Raw genomic sequence first — 18,378 nt, 5'->3', positions numbered from 1 at the left:
GGCTCGAGGGCATTTAAAGCGGAGCCACGGCCGTCCAATCAGAATCTGAGAAGTCCTGACGTCATCGCCGAACACCGCCAAGAGGGTGCGAGTGTTTTTGGCGCCAAGCCAGAACCGGAAGAGTCTCTTCTTCTTCTTCTTCTTCTTCTTCTTCTTCTTCTTCTTCTTCTTCTTCTTCTTCTTCTTCTTCTTCTTCTTCTTCTTCTGCTTCTTCTTCTTCTGCTTCTGCTTCTTCTTCTTCTTCTTCTTCTTCTTCTTCTTCCTCCATTTATTCACGTCTTATTGTTTTAATTAAAACAAACTACAGTAACAATGATGGCAGTAACCTAGTGACTCTAGTGAGGTAAATATCCTCTTTTTTTTACATTTAAATTGTCACTATAAGTAAATAAAGTGGTATGACGTAGCAAAAATGTCACTTGTGCTAGCTAACGGGCTACATATTAATTCTACCTTGTGTTTATTGCCAAAAAAATAAAGTTAAGTAGGAAGTATCTGTAATTAAAATGTTTTTTGAGCATCTAATACTAATATAAATACATTATGTAGGTTACAGCTATTCCTAATCCTTAATTAAATGTTTACAAGAATTACCAGAGTTAAATATTAACACAAGTTTTTATTTAAATTTGTAATAAAACTAAACTAAGGGCCATTCCACTTCTTTATTAAGCTCTGAATGGAGCCACTTTTATCCATGTACAAGTGAGCAGCTCCACCTAGTGGCTAATTAGCTAATTCCTGAATTGATCCACATAGAAGACATCAGGAGTGAAGTAGTTTTATTTGTGAATCTTACATATATGTATTTTGAATGGGGATGAGTTACAAACCTTTTGTAGGTTTGTTGCAAAAACACAAACTATTTTGTTGTATACATCAGTTTGACATGAAGTGGACATATATTTATCTTATATGTTGGCATAACAAACTAATGTTAATTAGCTAAAACTGACATTTTTTTCCAGTGACAGTCTTTATAACTCAAACCATTCTGACATAAAGTGTCTTCATCAGTGTCTTCATCAGCCCAAAAGATTATAAGGAAGTGGTTTACATAGAAACATTAGCTGCTGCTGCCTCTTATTAATAATGATAATTAAATCACCTGTCTGTTGAGGCACAATTATTCAGATACATTAATAGAAGTCTATTGGTGCAGTAAGTCATTATCATCACTTCCAATGTAAGACAGGTGGAGGCTCTGTAGTGTTTTCTGTGATCCTAGAGGTCCCTCTACAGACGAGCCAACAACACTGCACATTGAACAAAAGAGGCTGTTTTCCAGGAAAGACATTTTTTTATACCAAGCACATTTTCTTAGCAGTCACATCTTTCACAATAATGTTTGTGTAAAAACCTGCTCAGCCTGTTGCTTTACATTCCAGCTGCTGCTCCAGTGGAAACAGATGTAAGTGAAACTAAAGTTTTGTCACTGTGTCAGTGGATCATCAGGAGGAGGAAAGTGTCGACTGCTGTAAACTGAATGTGTTTAGTGCAACGCAGATTGAAGAGGACTTTGTGGTTCTAAGTTCTTATTTTTTACTGGAGGATGAAGATGTTTGTGGTGTTTGTGATCCTCGTGCACGGTAAGATAAACTTCCTCCCTCTGATCTGATCAACACCTCATTTAAAGACCACGTTGAATCAGAAAACTAAGTGAACTAAATAATGAGAGAAACATGACATCTGAGTTGATTCTGTTTGTTGCCAGCTGTTACTGGTGTTAAACTGTGCTGATGGGATTTTAAAGCAGCCGCACAATCACAAGCAAGACCAGATTAATGTCTCCTGAGGATCCACGAGGAATAATGGTGCATTTATGTGGTGTCAGAATAATCTGAAAATGAGTTCCCGACTGCAGAGAATTCATGCAAACGTCCCTTCGAGTCAGAACAACAATTTGGAAAGTCTCTGAAAAAGTTTGGTGCACAACTTACTGATTTTGACGTCATATACAAAGAAACATGGTGGATGAAAGTAAATGTTTGGTGGATGGTTAGAGCCTTTATATTAATTCACGTGTTGCATATAGATTGTTTTACTCACATGTAATCTGTAATATGGTATTAGGTTGTAACTTTTAGTTGCTGTGCATGAAGAGCGACCTCGAAAGATTTAAACGTGATAACGAGTCAGATAAAGCAGTATTTTATCAGGTTGAGCAAGTGCTCATAGTATTCTGTACAGATAATAAACTTTTTAAGTATAAAATGTGTCAATATCCAAACTCTCAATGAAGGAGAGTCTTCTTATTAAACCATTTTCTTTTGACGTCACAGTCAGTGACAGTAATTTAACCTCTCTACCTGTGTGACCTCACAGTTTCCCAGCATGCCTCAGCTGTGGAGCTGTATGAGGGGGAGGAGTTTGTCCTGCTGCCCTGTGAGTTTAATGCTGCTGACCTAATCAACCCCTCAGTGGTGTGGAGTCGCTGTGATCTCGAGCCTCCAACCGTCCACCTGCGTCATCAGGATGGTGATGAACTTGGAGAACAAAACCAGCTTTACAGCGGCCGAACATCCATGATGGCTGATGCTCTGAGATCTGGAGACCTCAGCCTCAAACTGTCAAAACTCCGCCTCTCTGACAGTGGCAGCTACACCTGCACCGTCAGACGAGGGTCAGGAGGAGAACGGAGAGTTACAAATGTGCTGCTGCAGGTCAAAGGTCAGCAACAAACTCTTAAAACTTTTGCTGTATCCAAATGCCAAACCTTTGGACTTGCGGACCAATCCCACAAGTCTGTGAGGGCATGAGACTACAAGACTATATACACAGCAGATAGACAAGCCTTAAGACTACAATAATAAAATATGTTTGGATTATGTCTATAGCCTACACATTGACATATTTCTTCATCATGATGTGGTTGAATGTATTTCTGGCCTACATGATTGAAGTAATGTTTTGATAAAGCATCTGTTTTACACTCTCTTAAGTTCACAAGTTATTTTTTGATGGGTGGCAATTGGTAAAATTACAGGGTCACATTTGTATTGCAAAGAATTGAGGGTAATTAAAGCAATCAAGTCAGGTTCATTATGTTTCTGTTTCCTACAGAACGATTTGTATTTCCATCCTGGGCCACAGCTCTCCTGGTTCTCCTGGCTGTTGGTCTTATTGTTTTGGGGAGTCTTTTAGTGCATTTACGGCAGTATTTCATGTCAGGTACGTCACTTCTACTACACTACCCAGAATGCCAATGGTTGTCATCTTTAGTCTTGTAACTGGACCGTGATTGTTGAGGCAGAGTGTCGACAGTTAGTTCTGGGATTATAACAGAAGGATGAGACGGTGAGGTCCTGTTACCATCACAGTTCCTGCTCCTGTCTTTACAGCTGATGTTGTAAATGTGGTTTGTTGTCCTCTCAGTCTACCAGGTGGAGTTGGATTCAGGGGCGGAGTCTGTCCAGCTGCCCTGCAAAACCATAATTCACCTGCCTGAGGACGTCACAGTCGAGTGGACGAACATTTACGACATGAAGGTCCACGTGTATCAGAATGGCCTTCTGACTGACGAGCAGCATCGTCGTTACAGAGGCCGAACAGAGATGAAGAGAAACTCGCTGAGAGACTTCAGTCTGACCCTGAAATACCCCACAGACTGGGACAGAGGCTTTTACATCTGCACCGTCTACAGCAGGACGAGGACCATCCTGATGAGGAAACAAGTGGCGCTCCTGATCAGAGGTGAGTACTGCAAAACTGTCATCCATAAAGGACTTTTATATTGAACCAAAGCCACCTTTCCTGATCCTGTAAGTGTTTTAGTATCTAAACAAAAAACATGGAGGACTCGACCTCTAACCTACGACCTCTGAGTGAAACACCAGTTTAAAACTTCCTGGCTGATAACAAATGCTGTCAACGAACAGAATCCAGGCAGTTTCCTTCTAAACATGTTTGTCAGAAACTTTTAATTGTTTATTAAAAACTAATTTGTATGCTTCAGGTTTTATGTTAACAAATCAGCATCTGTACAAATCAGTCAGAGAACATTTGATGGGTTCTCTTCCCCCAAAGACAAAATAAAATAAGATTCAAAGTGACCCTGATAGACTTATTACTTAAAAACATCAATACATGTAAATGTCACCAGATGAAACATTACTGTGAAGCACAACATCAGGTTTCTGTACAATGTTGTAATAATTCAATAAAGTTATTAAAACCTGCTTCTGCTGTCTGTACAGCTGATGTTGTGACTTGTTGTCCTCTCAGTCTGTCAGGTGGAGGTGGATGAGGGGGCTGAGTCTGTCCAGCTGCCCTGCAAAACCATAGTTCACCTGCCTGATGATGCTAAAGTTGAGTGGACGAACAGTGACAACATGAAGGTCCACGTGTATCAGAATGGCCTTCGGACTGACGAGCAGCATCAGTGTTACAGAGGCCGAACAGAGATGAAGAGAAACTCACCGAGAGACTTCAGTCTGACCCTGAAATACCTCACAGACTGGGACAGAGGCTTTTACACCTGCAGCTTCTACGACAGGGAGAGGACCATCCTGATGAGGAAACAAGTGGAGCTCCTGGTCAGAAGTGAGTACTGCAAAACTGTCATCCATAAAGGACTTTTATATTGAACCAAAGCCACCTTTTCTGAACCTGTAAGTGTTTTAGTATCTAAACAAAAAACATGGAGGACTCGACCTCTGACCTACGACCTCTGAGTGAAACACCACTTTAAAACTTCCTGGCTGATAAAAAATGCTGTCAACGAACAGAATCCAGGCAGTTTCCTTCTAAACATGTTTGTCAGAAACTTTTAATTGTTTATTAAAAACTAATTTGTATGCTACAGGTTTTATGTTAACAAATCAGCATCTGTAAAAATCAGTCAGAGAACATTTGATGGGTTCTCTTCACCCATAAATAAAATAAGATTCAAAGTGACCCTGATAGACTTATTACTTAAAAACATCAATACATGTAAATGTCACCAGATGAAACATTACTGTGAAGCACAACATCGGGTTTCTGTACAATGTTGAAATAATTCAATAAAGTTATTAAAACCTGCTTCTGCTGTCTGTACAGCTGATGTTGTGACTTGTTGTCCTCTCAGACTGTCAGGTGGAGGTGGAGGAGGGGTTGGAGTCTGTCCAGCTGCCCTTCAAAACCATAATTCCCCTGCCTGATGATGCTAAAGTGGAGTGGACACGTGATGATCCCAAACCCACAATGACGGTCCAGGTGTATCAGAACGGCTCTGACCAGCCTGGAGAACAGAACCAGTTTTACAGAGACCGGACAGAGATGAACAAAGACCTGCTGGAAACTGGAGACTTAAGTCTGACCCTGAAAAACCCCAAACACACAGACACGGGGAGATACTGGTGCATCGTCTACAACACAGACGGAGACTTTGTGAGAGGGAAAATAGTACAGCTTAAAGTCAAAGGTCAGTATGAAGATACAGGTCAGAGGTATTTGTGTTTGTCTCTGGTTGTTTGTCTCTGTCCAACTGTCCTCTGTCTCCTCTGCAGAGATAATTCAGATCACAGATGAAACAATCAACATCAGGAACAGAAGCAGCTCAACTCCAACTGATCCTCTGATGGTGGATCAATCTGTTGATTGGTCTGTTTGTCACTCTGACTATTGATCTGATGTGACTTTGGATCAGAGAGACAATGGAGGTGAAGGAGCTGATGGACGGTGGATGACAACATGAAGCTTTATCAGCTTCTTCTTCACTCTGACTCCTTCTATATAATCACTATTGGTCACTATTGATCATCTGTGTGTGATGTCACATGTTGATCAGCTCTGTGATTTGGACTGAAACATGTTCTTGTTTTTTTTTTAGACTTTCAGTGTCCCTGAAGGCCACTTGTTGCTGTTTTGATGTGAATGTGCATCTGCCTGGGTAGAACAGCCTCGGAACAGCCACTCTTTCAAATGGCCCTTGAATGGCTAAACACAACCAATCACTCCCTATACTTTCTTAAAGGCTGGGTAAGCAGTACCCCCCCCCCCCCCTCCCCCCTCTCTATATATATATACATATATATATCTCAGACCCAGACAACTTTATTAATCCCACCAGGGGCAATTGGTTTCGGCAGCTTGCATACTGGCACAGTACAAAAACACAGTACACACAATAAATACATAGGGAATAAGGTAGAGTAAGTAAATAGAATGCCAAGGAATACAGTGTCATCAAGGATCAATAGCTGAATAGAGTGAATAAATAGATAGGTTGCACATGTTGACCAATAAGATGTACATGGTAAAAGGAATAAAATAAAATCATTATAAAGAATTTAAGAGCAAATAGCAGAGGGGATAAAAGATTTTAAAAAACGGTTAGTCTTACAGACAGGTGAGACATAGCGACGACCTGAGGGCAACAGAGGAAATTCACTTGCAAGCACGTGACCAGGAGAAGACAAAATGTTGTTTGCTTCCCTCAGAGTTTGTTGGTCACAAAAACTGGTCAGGTCCCTAAATTTCACTCCCGTGATCTTGGAACATGTTTTAATAATGCTGTACAAGCTGTTTTTATCTTTCTTCATATATATATATATATATATATGAATTACATTGATACTCTATATATGATTTATATATTTTCATTTTCTCTGATATATAACTTCTGTCTATTGTGTTATATGTTATATATATAGATATATAATGTATTCATATATCGTTTCTTCATTTTTCAACTTATTAAAATAGCTGAGTAGTACTTTACTGCCACTATCTGCCTCTGCTTCTCTATCATATATTAGTGTTTATATATATATATATATATACATATATATTGTGTGTATTTTGCAAAATACCTATCATACATCACATATATCAGAATATTCTATTACTGTTAAGCCCAATATGAATATTAAAATATGCCAAACCATGTGTCCTGTATCATAGCTACATGTATGACGTTTGCAGTAAAAAAAAAAAAAGCTTGAAAATCAGTTTAGTATTCAACGAGTTATGATTGATTAAATGCCCTGACACTTCATGGCACCTGCCAAACAGATTACACTGAGTATTTTAGTTAAATATTGAATAAAACTAAACTAAGGGCCATTCCACTTCTTTATTAAGTTCTGAATGGAGCCATTTTGATCCATGTACAACTGAGCAGCTCCACCTAGTGGCTAATTAGCTAATTCCTGAATTGATTCACATATATATTTGATGACAGCAGAATACTACTTCCTGTCTAACTATGGTATTAAAGGTTTATTCCACCAAAATGCTAAAATAATTGTGATTCATTATTAAAGGTTGATTCCACCCAAATGCCAAAACAATTCTGATTCATGATATTATGCCAATATCATGAAAATATGCAGATTCAGACCCACATTTCTGGGACTGCAGTTCGAGGCCCCTTATGTTTTTGTGACTGCTGCAGTTTCAGGGCCGCATTTCTAGGACCCTAGGTTTTATAATATTGAAGGTCAAGGTCCAGGTGCACTTTATTATCCTCAAGGGGGCGGTTTGTTGCACAGCCAGCAGTACATCAATAAATTAAAAAGGTTTATTCCACCCAGTTGCTAAAATAATTGTGGTTCATTATTAAAGGTTAATTCCACCCAAATGCCAAAACAATTCTGATTCATATTTTCCCATTATCATCAAAATATGCTTCAACCTCTTAAAATGGCTCTAAAACATACCAGAATCATTTTACCTCACATTTTGTTTAGAAACATAGGACACAACTTTTGTGAACATCCTTTTTATTAAAACAAACAAAAGTTTTGATGCATGTCACACTTTATCGTCAAACTCCCCGTCTGGTAGAATCCCTAAAGGCCTCTACGACTCCTGAGAGAGAGAAAGATAGAAAGATGCAAGAAAACAGAGCAGAAATAATGTGTAATTACATGTAATTGACATATTCGACCCCCAGATTGTGAAGTAGGTAACAGCTCTACATACCAATTGAATGGTTTCCCTTCTTTCTTTAATTGTCGATCTATCCCTCTATTGAACTCCTCCACTTCACTGAAATAGTAAATGGACAACATAATCACTGCTGGTTTAACAGAAATATTGGAAACACTTAAAGGAACATTAATTAACATAACTACTTCTTAATTAAGGTATTAATATTATAAAAACAGTTGATAAAGATTTGTGTTAAAAAATTACATTCTTACCTCTGATGATAAAGCTGACCAGTGAGGAAGACCTGCTCAGCCTCCTGCATGGACAGATTTTGCAGCACAGACAGGCCGTATATGATGGCTCCCAAAAGAGAATGGTTACTTTAAAAAATATATATAATTTAAATACGCTGTTATACCAATTCTGAACAGCAAGCCATTATACACGGGTCCATGCACAAGTAGCACCATTGTAGCTGTTTATTTAGGCTTTGAAAGTGCAGGAACACACACAAATGCATTACATGGTTAGACCTACCTCTGGAAACAGAACACCTAAGATGAACTGGACTTCATCCGTGAAGCCCAGTTGTGTTGGTGTTCTGTACAAAACTGCCTTCAGGAAGGCAAAAAGGGTGTCCTGTTGTTCCTCACTGTCAAGGTAATCACCTGTGCAGCTAATTTGTTTGCTTGCCTTTATATTGTCTGACCTGCTTTGTGATTTTAAGAAATGCCTGAAGAAGATCAGTGAGATCGAAACGTTGCACTTGTACTTGCCATTAAAGTTACTTGGAGCTTTTAAACAGTGTGTGGACATTACCTTTTTTTGCTTTTGGCTCTTTATTGATCCAGCATCTGTATTCATTTTTTTTTTTTGGATGTGCACACCCACCCTGTTTTGTCTTTTGATCTTACCTGGATGACCTTAATTTCTGTCCACAAAATCTCTAAATACAGTGTAGAGTAACATAGGCTAAATGTAAATACTGATATGAACATACATGATTAGGAGCCGCTGGACGATCTTGAGGTCCATGATCATGGTCCATCAGGTGCTTGAGAAATTGAGCCCTGTTGATTATTGTTGCTTCGCAATAGCAGCAATGAAAGTGTGTTGTCTTTCGACAACATTAAGAAAAATGAACACAAATGTGAAATTGGTTCATGTTAGTTACTCATAGTCCAGAGAAATATAGGCTGAATATATGCATAGAGGAACTATAAGTAAAACTGAAAAGAAAACACGCATAATGTATTTATTTTAATACCATATAATAATATTACATATAGAAAAATAATAAAATATGACCAGAGACTCATAAAGCATCCTATTTCTGAGTAGTATAGTTGTTTTTTTAAAATCAAAAAGACAAGATATGCTCTTAATAACAAAACAAAAAAATTACTGCTATATACATAGAGCATATTTACTGTACATGTAAATATAAAGTGTGCAGCTAATTCACATGACCTAACGATACACCTAAAATTATATGAACAATATTATAAAAGTCACACTTCCTTCCATTATTTATAATACCGAAGAGGGCGTCAGAACCCAGGAAAGAGACAGGAATACATGGGAAAACCGAGCAGGAAGCATCACGGTGACGGCGGAGTCAAATGTTTGACTCCGCCCACCTCGAGGTCTGCAGTCAGGGGCTTCGTCTGAATCTGCAGCCTCCGGGTCTGCAGACGAAAGTGAAACTAAAGTTTTGTCACTGCGTCAGTGGATCATCAGGAGGAGGAAAGTGTTGACTGCTGTAAACTGAATGTGTTTAGTGTGACGCAGATTGAAGAGGACTTTGTGGTTCTAAGTTTTTATTTTTTTTACTGGAGGATGAAGATGTTTGTGGTGTTTGTGATCCTCGTGCACGGTAAGATAAATTTCCTCCCTCTGATCTGATCTTAAAATGAGGTGTTCATTTTAAGACCACGTTGAACAGAAAACAAAGTGAACTAAATAATGAGAGAAACATGACATCTGAGTTGATTCTGTTTGTTGTCAGCTGTTACTGGTGTTAAACTGTGCTGATGGGATTTTAAAGCAGCCACACAATCACAAACAAAACCAGATTAATGTCTCCTGAGGATCCACGAGGAGTAATGGTGCATTTATGTGTTGTCAGAATAATCTGAAAATGAGTTCCCGACCACAGAGAATTCATGCAAACGTCCCTTCGAGTCAGAACAACAATTTGGAAAGTCTCTGAAAGAGTTTGTTGCACAACTTACTGATTTTGACGTCATATACAAAGAAATGGTGGATGAAAGTAAATGTTTGGTGGATGGTTAGAGCCTTTATATTAATTCACATGTTGCATATAGTTTGTTTTACTCACATATAATCTGTAATATGGTATTAGGTTGTAACTGTTAGCTGCTGTGCATGAAGAGCGACCTCGACGAGCTGGAAAAGATTTAAACGTGATAACGAGTCAGATAAAGCAGTATTTTATCAGGTTGAGCAAGTACTCATAGTATTCTGTACAGATAATAAACTTTTTAAGGATAAAATGTGTCAATATCCAAACTCTCAATGAAGGAGAGTCTTCTTATTAAACCATTTTCTTTTGACGTCACAGTCAGTGACAATAATTTAACCTCTTTACCTGTGTGACCTCACAGTTTCCCAGCATGCCTCAGCTGTGGAGCTGTATGAGGGGGAGGAGTTTGTCCTGCTGCCCTGTGAGTTTCCCACTTTTGACGTGGACGCCCCCTCAGTGGTGTGGAGTCGCTTGGATCTCCATCCTACAACCGTCCACAAGCGTCAGCAGGAAGGTGATGAGCTTGGAGACCAAAACCAGCTTTACAGCGGCCGAACATCCATGATGGCTGATGCTCTGGAAAGTGGAGACCTCAGCCTCAATCTGACAAAACTCCGCCTCTCTGACAGCGGGAACTACACCTGCACCGTCAGACGAGGGTCAGGAGACGAGCGGAGAGTGACGGACGTACAGCTGCAGGTCAAAGGTCAGCCACAATCCCTGAAACCAGCTGTAGATACAGGTCCGAGGTCAGTACTGTAGATAAAGGTCAAAGGTCATGTTCATTATGTTTCTGTTTCCCACAGAACGATTTGTATTTCCATCCTGGGCCACAGCTCTCCTGGTTCTCCTGGTTCTCCTGGCTGTTGGTCTTACTGTTTTGGGGGGTCTTTTAGTGCATTTTCGGCAGTATTTCATGTCAGGTACGTCACTTCTACTACACTACCCAGAATGCCAATGGTTGTCATCTTTAGTCTTGTAACTCGACCGTGATTGTTGAGGCAGAGTGTCGACAGTTAGTTCTGGGATTATAACAGAAGGATGGGACGGTGAGGTCCTGTTACCATCACAGTTCCTGCTCCCGTCTGTACAGCTGATGTTGTGGTTTGTTGTCCTCTCAGTCTACCAGGTGGAGGTGGATTCAGGGGCGGAGTCTGTCCAGCTGCCCTGCAAAACCATAATTCACCTGCCTGAGGACGTCACAGCCGAGTGGACGAACAGTCAGAACACGAAGGTCCACGTGTATCAGAATGGCCTTCTGACTGATGAGCAGCATCAACGTTACAGAGGCCGAACAGAGATGAAGAGAAACTCGCCCAAAACTAGAGACTTCAGTCTGACCCTGAAATACCCCACAGACAAAGACACAAACCTTTACACCTGCACCATCTACAACAGGGAGAGGACCATCCTGATGAGGAAACGAGTGGATCTCCTGGTCAGAGGTGAGTAGTGCAAAACTGTCATCCATAAAGGACTTTTATATTGAACCAAAGCCACCTTTCCTGATCCTGTAAGTGTTTTAGTATCTAAACCAAAAAACATGGAGGACTCGACCTCTGACCTACGACCTCTGAGTGACACACCAGTTTAAAACTTCCTGGCTGATAAAAAATGCTGTCAACGAACAGAATCCAGGCAGTTTCCTTCTAAACATGTTTGTCAGAAACTTTTATTGTTTATTAAAAACTAATTTGTATGCTACAGGTTTTATGTTAACAAATCAGCATCTGTAAAAATCAGTCAGAGAACATTTGATGGGGTTCTCTTCCCCCAAAGACAAAATAAAATAAGATTCAAAGTGACCCTGATAGACTTATTACTTAAAAACATCAATACATGTAAATGTCACCAGATGAAACATCACTGTGAAGCACAACATCAGGTTTCTGTACAATGTTGTAATAATTCAATAAAGTTATTAAAACCTGCTTCTGCTGTCTGTACAGCTGATGTTGTGACTTGTTGTCCTCTCAGACTGTCAGGTGGAGGTGGATTCGGGGGCGGAGTCTGTCCAGCTGCCCTGCAAAACCACAGTTCTCCTGCCTGATGATGCTAAAGTGGAGTGGACGAACAGGACCAACACGGAGGTCCACGTGTATCAGAATGGCCTTCTGACTGACAAGCAGCATCATCGTTACAGAGGCCGAACAGAGATGAAGAGAAACTCGCTGAGAGACTTCAGTCTGACCCTGAAATACCCCACAGACATGGACAGAGGCTTTTACATCTGCACCATCTACAACAGGACGAGGACCATCCTGATGATGAAACAAGTGGAGCTCCTGGTCAGAGGTGAGTACTGCAAAACTGTCATCCATAAAGGACTTTTATATTGAACCAAAGCCACCTTTCCTGATCCTGTAAGTGTTTTAGTATCTAAACCAAAAAACATGGAGGACTCGACCTCTGACCTACGACCTCTGAGTGACACACCACTTTAAAACTTCCTGGCTGATAAAAAATGCTGTCAACGAACAGAATCCAGGCAGTTTCCTTCTAAACATGTTTGTCAGAAACTTTTAATTGTTTATTAAAAACTATTTTGTATGCTACAGGTTTTATGTGAACAAATCAGCATCTGTAAAAATCAGTCAGAGAACATTTGATGGGTTCTCTTCCCCCAAAGACAAAATAAAATAAGATTCAAAGTGACCCTGATAGACTTATTACTTAAAAACATCAATACATGTAAATGTCACCAGATGAAACATTACTGTGAAGCACAACATCAGGTTTCTGTACAATGTTGTAATAATTCAATAAAGTTGTTAAAACCTGCTTCTGCTGTCTGTACAGCTGATGTTGTGACTTGTTGTCCTCTCAGACTGTCAGGTGAAGGTGGATTCAGGGGCGGAGTCTGTCCAGCTGCCCTGCAAAACCACAGTTCACCTGCCTGATGATGCTAAAGTGGAGTGGACGAACAGTGTAAAAATGAAGGTCCACGTGTATCAGAATGGCCTTCAGACTGACGAGCAGGATCATCTTTACAGAGGCCGAACAGAGATGAAGAGAAACTCGCTGAGTGACTTCAGTCTGAACCTGAAATACCCCACAGACATGGACAGAGGCTTTTACATCTGCACCATCTACAGCAGGACGAGGACCATCCTGATGTGGAAACAAGTGAAGCTCCGGGTCAAAGGTGAGAACTGCAAAACTGTCATCCATAAAGGACTTTTATATTGAACCAAAGCCACCTTTCCTGATCCTGTAAGTGTTTTAGTATCTAAACAAAAAACATGGAGGACTCGACCTCTGACCTACGACCTCTGAGTGAAACAGCAGTTTAAAACTTCCTGGCTGATAAAAAATGCAGTCAACGAACAGAATGCAGGCAGTTTCCTTCTAAACATGTTTGTCAGAAACTTTTAATTGTTATTAAAAACTAATTTGTATGCTACAGGTTTTATGTTAACAAATCAGCATCTGTAAAAATCAGTCAGAGAACATTTGATGGGGTTCTCTTCCCCCAAAGACAAAATAAAATAAGATTCAAAGTGACCCTGATAGACTTATTACTTAAAAACATCAATACATGTAAATGTCACCAGATGAAACATTACTGTGAAGCACAACATCAGGTTTCTGTACAATGTTGTAATAATTCAATAAAGTTATTAAAACCTGCTTCTGCTGTCTGTACAGCTGATGTTGTGACTTGTCCTCTCAGACTGTCAGGTGGAGGTGGATGAGGGGGCGGAGTCTGTCCAGCTGCCCTGCAAAACCACAGTTCACCTGCCTGATGATGCTAAAGTGGAGTGGACGAACAATGACAACATGAAGGTCCACGTGTATCAGAATGGCCTTCTGACTGACGAGCAGCATCAGTGTTACAGAGGCCGAACAGAGATGAAGAGAAACTCGCTGAGTGACTTCAGTCTGACCCTGAAATACCCCACAGACTGGGACACAGACTTTTACATCTGCACCGTCTACAACAGGGAGAGGACCATCCTGATGTGGAAACGAGTGGATCTCCTGGTCAAAGGTGAGTACTGCAAAACTGTCATCCATAAAGGGCTTTTATATTGAACCAAAGCCACCTTTCCTGATCCTGTAAGTGTTTTAGTATCTAAACAAAAAACATGGAGGACTCTATGGAGCTAGAACAGTCTCATAATTCATAAATGCACACAGAAATTCATAAATGCACAAAAAAGTTTCACAAATGTATTTGGGGATTTGTATATACATGTGACTCAAAATACAAATACATTTTCAATGCACACACAAATGTGTTTCATTTCATATATAAGTAAAACATATTCACATATAAAAATAAGACTCATAAACATATTTCCAATGCACACACAAATCTAAAAAATAATCACAAATACATGAATGTTAAAGTATTTGCAATCTTCATCAAATACGCATTTGGGGCTTGTTACATTCATATATGAACTGTTGGACCAGTATTTACAAAGTGCTTTTAATTTGTAAACCTCCCTGCATTTGTGTGTGAAACTTTTGAGACTCCCCTGACGTTACTCTGACCCACAAATGCGTTTTTTCTAAGAGGAGGTTGGCTGTAGCCAATCAGATGTCTCCCTCCTTTACAGCCAATCACGTGAGTGTCTCCCCCACGGGGGGATTATGACGTCAGTAAAAGGCGCACCGCAGGCAGGCAGGTAGACCGGTAGCCCGTGCTGTCGAACGTCTCTGCTGGAAGTCAGAGCGATCGCTCTGCTGGAAGCTAGGACGGCGGAGACGAAAAATGGCCTCTGGCAGTTCAAACGTAAGTAAAAAGTACTCATTTCTTGTGAAGATTTTACAAAAGTCATATTCCAGAATTATGAATGACTGTATAGCATGAATCGTGACGCTAAATCAGGTCTGAAACCTGTTTTCAGTGACAGAAAGTAAATGCATTCAGCTGTATTTTTAGTTTGGTTGTTTATCGGCTGTGTTTACTATTTCGGGTGCTACCGTATGCTGGTTAGTTAGATGAATTAGTCCTCAAACACATCATACAGCTTGACATGTGAGAGTTAGCATTACAGAAGCAAGTTAGGTTTAAGTGTCAGGAGTCATTCACGCAGCGGCGTCATCGGCCGTAGCCTACGGCTCCGCGAATCGTCACGATTCATGCTAAACAGTCATTAATTCTGGAATATGACTTTTGTAAAATATTCACAAGAAATGAGTACTTTTTACTTACGTTTGAACTGCCAGAGGTCTACCGTCTACCTGCCTGCCTGCGGTGCGCCTTTTACTGACGTCATAATCCCCCCGTGGGGGAGACACTCACGTGATTGGCTGTAAAGGAGGGAGACATCTGATTGGCTACAGCCAACCTCCTCTTAGAAAAAACGCATTTGTGGATCAGAGTAACGTCAGGGGAGTCTCAAAAGTTTCACACACAAATGCAGGGAGGTTTACAAATTAAAAGCACTTTGTAAATACTGGTCCAACAGTTCATATATGAATGTAACAAGCCCCAAATGCGTATTTGATGAAGATTGCAAATACTTTAACATTCATGTATTTGTGATTATTTTTTAGATTTGTGTGTGCATTGGAAATATGTTTATGAGTCTTATTTTTATATGTGAATATGTTTTACTTATATATGAAATGAAACACATTTGTGTGTGCATTGAAAATGTATTTGTGTTTTGAGTCACATGTATATACAAATCCCCAAATACATTTGTGAAACTTTTTTGTGCATTTATGAATTTCTGTGTGCATTTATGAATTATGAGACTGTTCTAGCTCCATAGGACTCGACCTCTGACCTACGACCTCTGAGTGAAACAGCAGTTTAAAACTTCGTGGCTGATAAAAAATGCTGTCAACGAACAGAATCCAGGCAGTTTCCTTCTAAACATGTTTGTCAGAAACTTTTAATTGTTTATTAAAAACTAATTTGTATGCTACAGGTTTTATGTGAACAAATCAGCATCTGTAAAAATCAGTCAGAGAACATTTGATGGGGTTCTCTTCCCCCAAAGACAAAATAAAATAAGATTCAAAGTGACCCTGATAGACTTATTACTTAAAAACATCAATACATGTAAATGTCACCAGATGAAACATTATTGTGAAGCACAACATCAGGTTTCTGTACAATGTTGTAATAATTCAATAAAGTTATTAAAACCTGCTTCTGCTGTCTGTACAGCTGATGTTGTGACTTGTTGTCCTCTCAGTCTGTCAGGTGGAGGTGGATTCAGGGGCGGAGTCTGTCCAGCTGCCCTTCAAAACCACAGTTCACCTGCCTGATGATGCTAAAGTGGAGTGGACGACCGGTATCAACATGAAGGTCCACGTGTATCAGAATGGCCTTCAGACTGACGAGCAGGATCATCTTTACAGAGGCCGAACAGAGATGAAGAGAAACTCGCTGAGTGACTTCAGTCTGAACCTGAAATACCCCACAGACATGGACAGAGGCTTTTACACCTGCACCATCTACAGCAGGGAGAGGACCATCCTGATGAGGAAACAAGTGGATCTCCTGGTCAGAGGTGAGTACTGCAAAACTGTCATCCATAAAGGACTTTTATATTGAACCAAAGCCACCTTTCCTGATCCTGTAAGTGTTTTAGTATCTAAACAAAAAACATGGAGGACTCGACCTCTGACCTACGATCTCTGAGTGAAACACCAGTTTAAAACTTCCTGGCTGATAAAAAATGCTGTCAACGAACAGAATCCAGGCAGTTTCCTTCTAAACATGTTTGTCAGAAACTTTTAATTGTTATTAAAAACTAATTTGTATGCTACAGGTTTTATGTTAACAAATCAGCATCTGTAAAAATCAGTCAGAGAACATTTGATGGGGTTCTCTTCCCCCAAAGACAAAATAAAATAAGATTCAAAGTGACCCTGATAGACTTATTACTTAAAAACATCAATACATGTAAATGTCACCAGATGAAACATTACTGTGAAGCACAACATCAGGTTTCTGTACAATGTTGTAATAATTCAATAAAGTTATTAAAACCTGCTTCTGCTGTCTGTACAGCTGATGTTGTGACTTGTTGTCCTCTCAGTCTGTCAGGTGGAGGTGGATTCGGGGGCAGAGTCTGTCCAGCTGCCCTGCAAAACCACAGTTCTCCTGCCTGATGATGTTAAAGTGGAGTGGACGACCGGTATCAACACGAAGGTCCACGTGTATCAGAATGGCCTTCTGACTGACGAGCAGGATCATCTTTACAGAGGCCGAACAGAGATGAAGAGAAACTCCCTGAGTGACTTCAGTCTGACCCTGAAATACCCCACAGACATGGACAGAGGCTTTTACACCTGCACCATCTACAGCAGGACGAGGACCATCCTGATGTGGAAACGAGTGAAGCTCCTGGTCAGAGGTGAGAACTGCAAAACTGTCATCCATAAAGGACTTTTATATTGAACCAAAGCCACCTTTCCTGATCCTGTAAGTGTTTTAGTATCTAAACAAAAACATGGGGGACTCGACCTCTGACCTACGACCTCTGAGTGAAACACCACTTTAAAACTTCCTGGCTGATAAAAAATGCTGTCAACGAACAGAATCCAGGCAGTTTCCTTCTAAACATATTTGTCAGAAACTTTTAATTGTTTATTAAAAACTAATTTGTATGCTACAGGTTTTATGTTAACAAATCAGCATCTGTAAAAATCAGTCAGAGAACATTTGATGGGGTTCTCTTCCCCCAAAGACAAAATAAAATAAGATTCAAAGTGACCCTGATAGACTTATTACTTAAAAACATCAATACATGTAAATGTCACCAGATGAAACATTACTGTGAAGCACAACATCAGGTTTCTGTACAATGTTGTAATAATTCAATAAAGTTATTAAAACCTGCTTCTGCTGTCTGTACAGCTGATGTTGTGACTTGTTGTCCTCTCAGACTGTCAGGTGAAGGTGGATTCGGGGGCGGAGTCTGTCCAGCTGCCCTTCAAAACCACAATTCCCCTGCCTGATGTTAAAGTGGAGTGGATACGTAATGATCCCAAACCCACAATGATGGTCCAGGTGTATCAGAGCGGCTCTGACCAGCCTGGAACACAGGACCAGTTTTACAGAGACCGGACAGAGATGAACAAAGACCTGCTGGAAACTGGAGACTTAAGTCTGACCCTGAAAAACCCCAAACACACAGACACAGGGACATACAGGTGCACCGTCATCAACACAGACGGAGACATCGTGAGATGGAAAACAGTACAGCTTAAAGTCAAAGGTCAGTATGAAGATACAGGTCAGAAGTATTTGTGTTTGTCTGTGGTTGTTTGTCTTTGTCCAACTG

General features: G+C 40.2%; 2 protein-coding genes across 4 annotated transcripts in view; both read left to right on the top strand.

The window, feature by feature from the left end:
* The first annotated feature begins 1,125 nt into the window (after positions 1–1,125).
* LOC141003781 (myelin-oligodendrocyte glycoprotein-like) lies at positions 1,126–3,345 on the top strand. Its single transcript, XM_073475242.1, has 3 exons — positions 1,126–1,589; positions 2,326–2,670; positions 3,064–3,345. The coding sequence occupies exons 1-3, from the start codon at positions 1,553–1,555 to the stop codon at positions 3,228–3,230; spliced, it is 549 nt and encodes a 182-aa protein (XP_073331343.1). The 5' UTR covers positions 1,126–1,552; the 3' UTR covers positions 3,231–3,345.
* Positions 3,346–9,554: 6,209 nt separating this feature from the next.
* Positions 9,555–18,378, top strand: part of LOC141003234 (uncharacterized) — a 33,758-nt gene continuing 24,934 nt past the window's right edge. Inside the window, exons 1-10 of one of the 3 annotated variants that reach the window (XM_073474521.1) lie at positions 9,555–9,733; positions 10,485–10,829; positions 10,930–11,046; positions 11,245–11,568; positions 12,101–12,418; positions 12,951–13,268; positions 13,797–14,114; positions 16,282–16,599; positions 17,131–17,448; positions 17,980–18,312. In XM_073474521.1, coding sequence (XP_073330622.1) covers positions 9,697–9,733; positions 10,485–10,829; positions 10,930–11,046; positions 11,245–11,568; positions 12,101–12,418; positions 12,951–13,268; positions 13,797–14,114; positions 16,282–16,599; positions 17,131–17,448; positions 17,980–18,312 — 2,746 coding nt within the window. In that variant the 5' untranslated portion in view covers positions 9,555–9,696. The remainder of the gene's footprint in view (positions 9,734–10,484; positions 10,830–10,929; positions 11,047–11,244; positions 11,569–12,100; positions 12,419–12,950; positions 13,269–13,796; positions 14,115–16,281; positions 16,600–17,130; positions 17,449–17,979; positions 18,313–18,378) is intronic. The other 2 variants (XM_073474520.1, XM_073474522.1) reach the window with 2 other exon arrangements.

Source organism: Pagrus major, chromosome 10, assembly GCF_040436345.1.
Source record: "Pagrus major chromosome 10, Pma_NU_1.0".
Classification (NCBI taxonomy): Eukaryota; Metazoa; Chordata; class Actinopteri; order Spariformes; family Sparidae; genus Pagrus; species Pagrus major.
The sequence above is the reverse complement of the archived record's forward strand: the minus strand, read 5'-3'. Positions and strand labels throughout refer to the sequence as shown.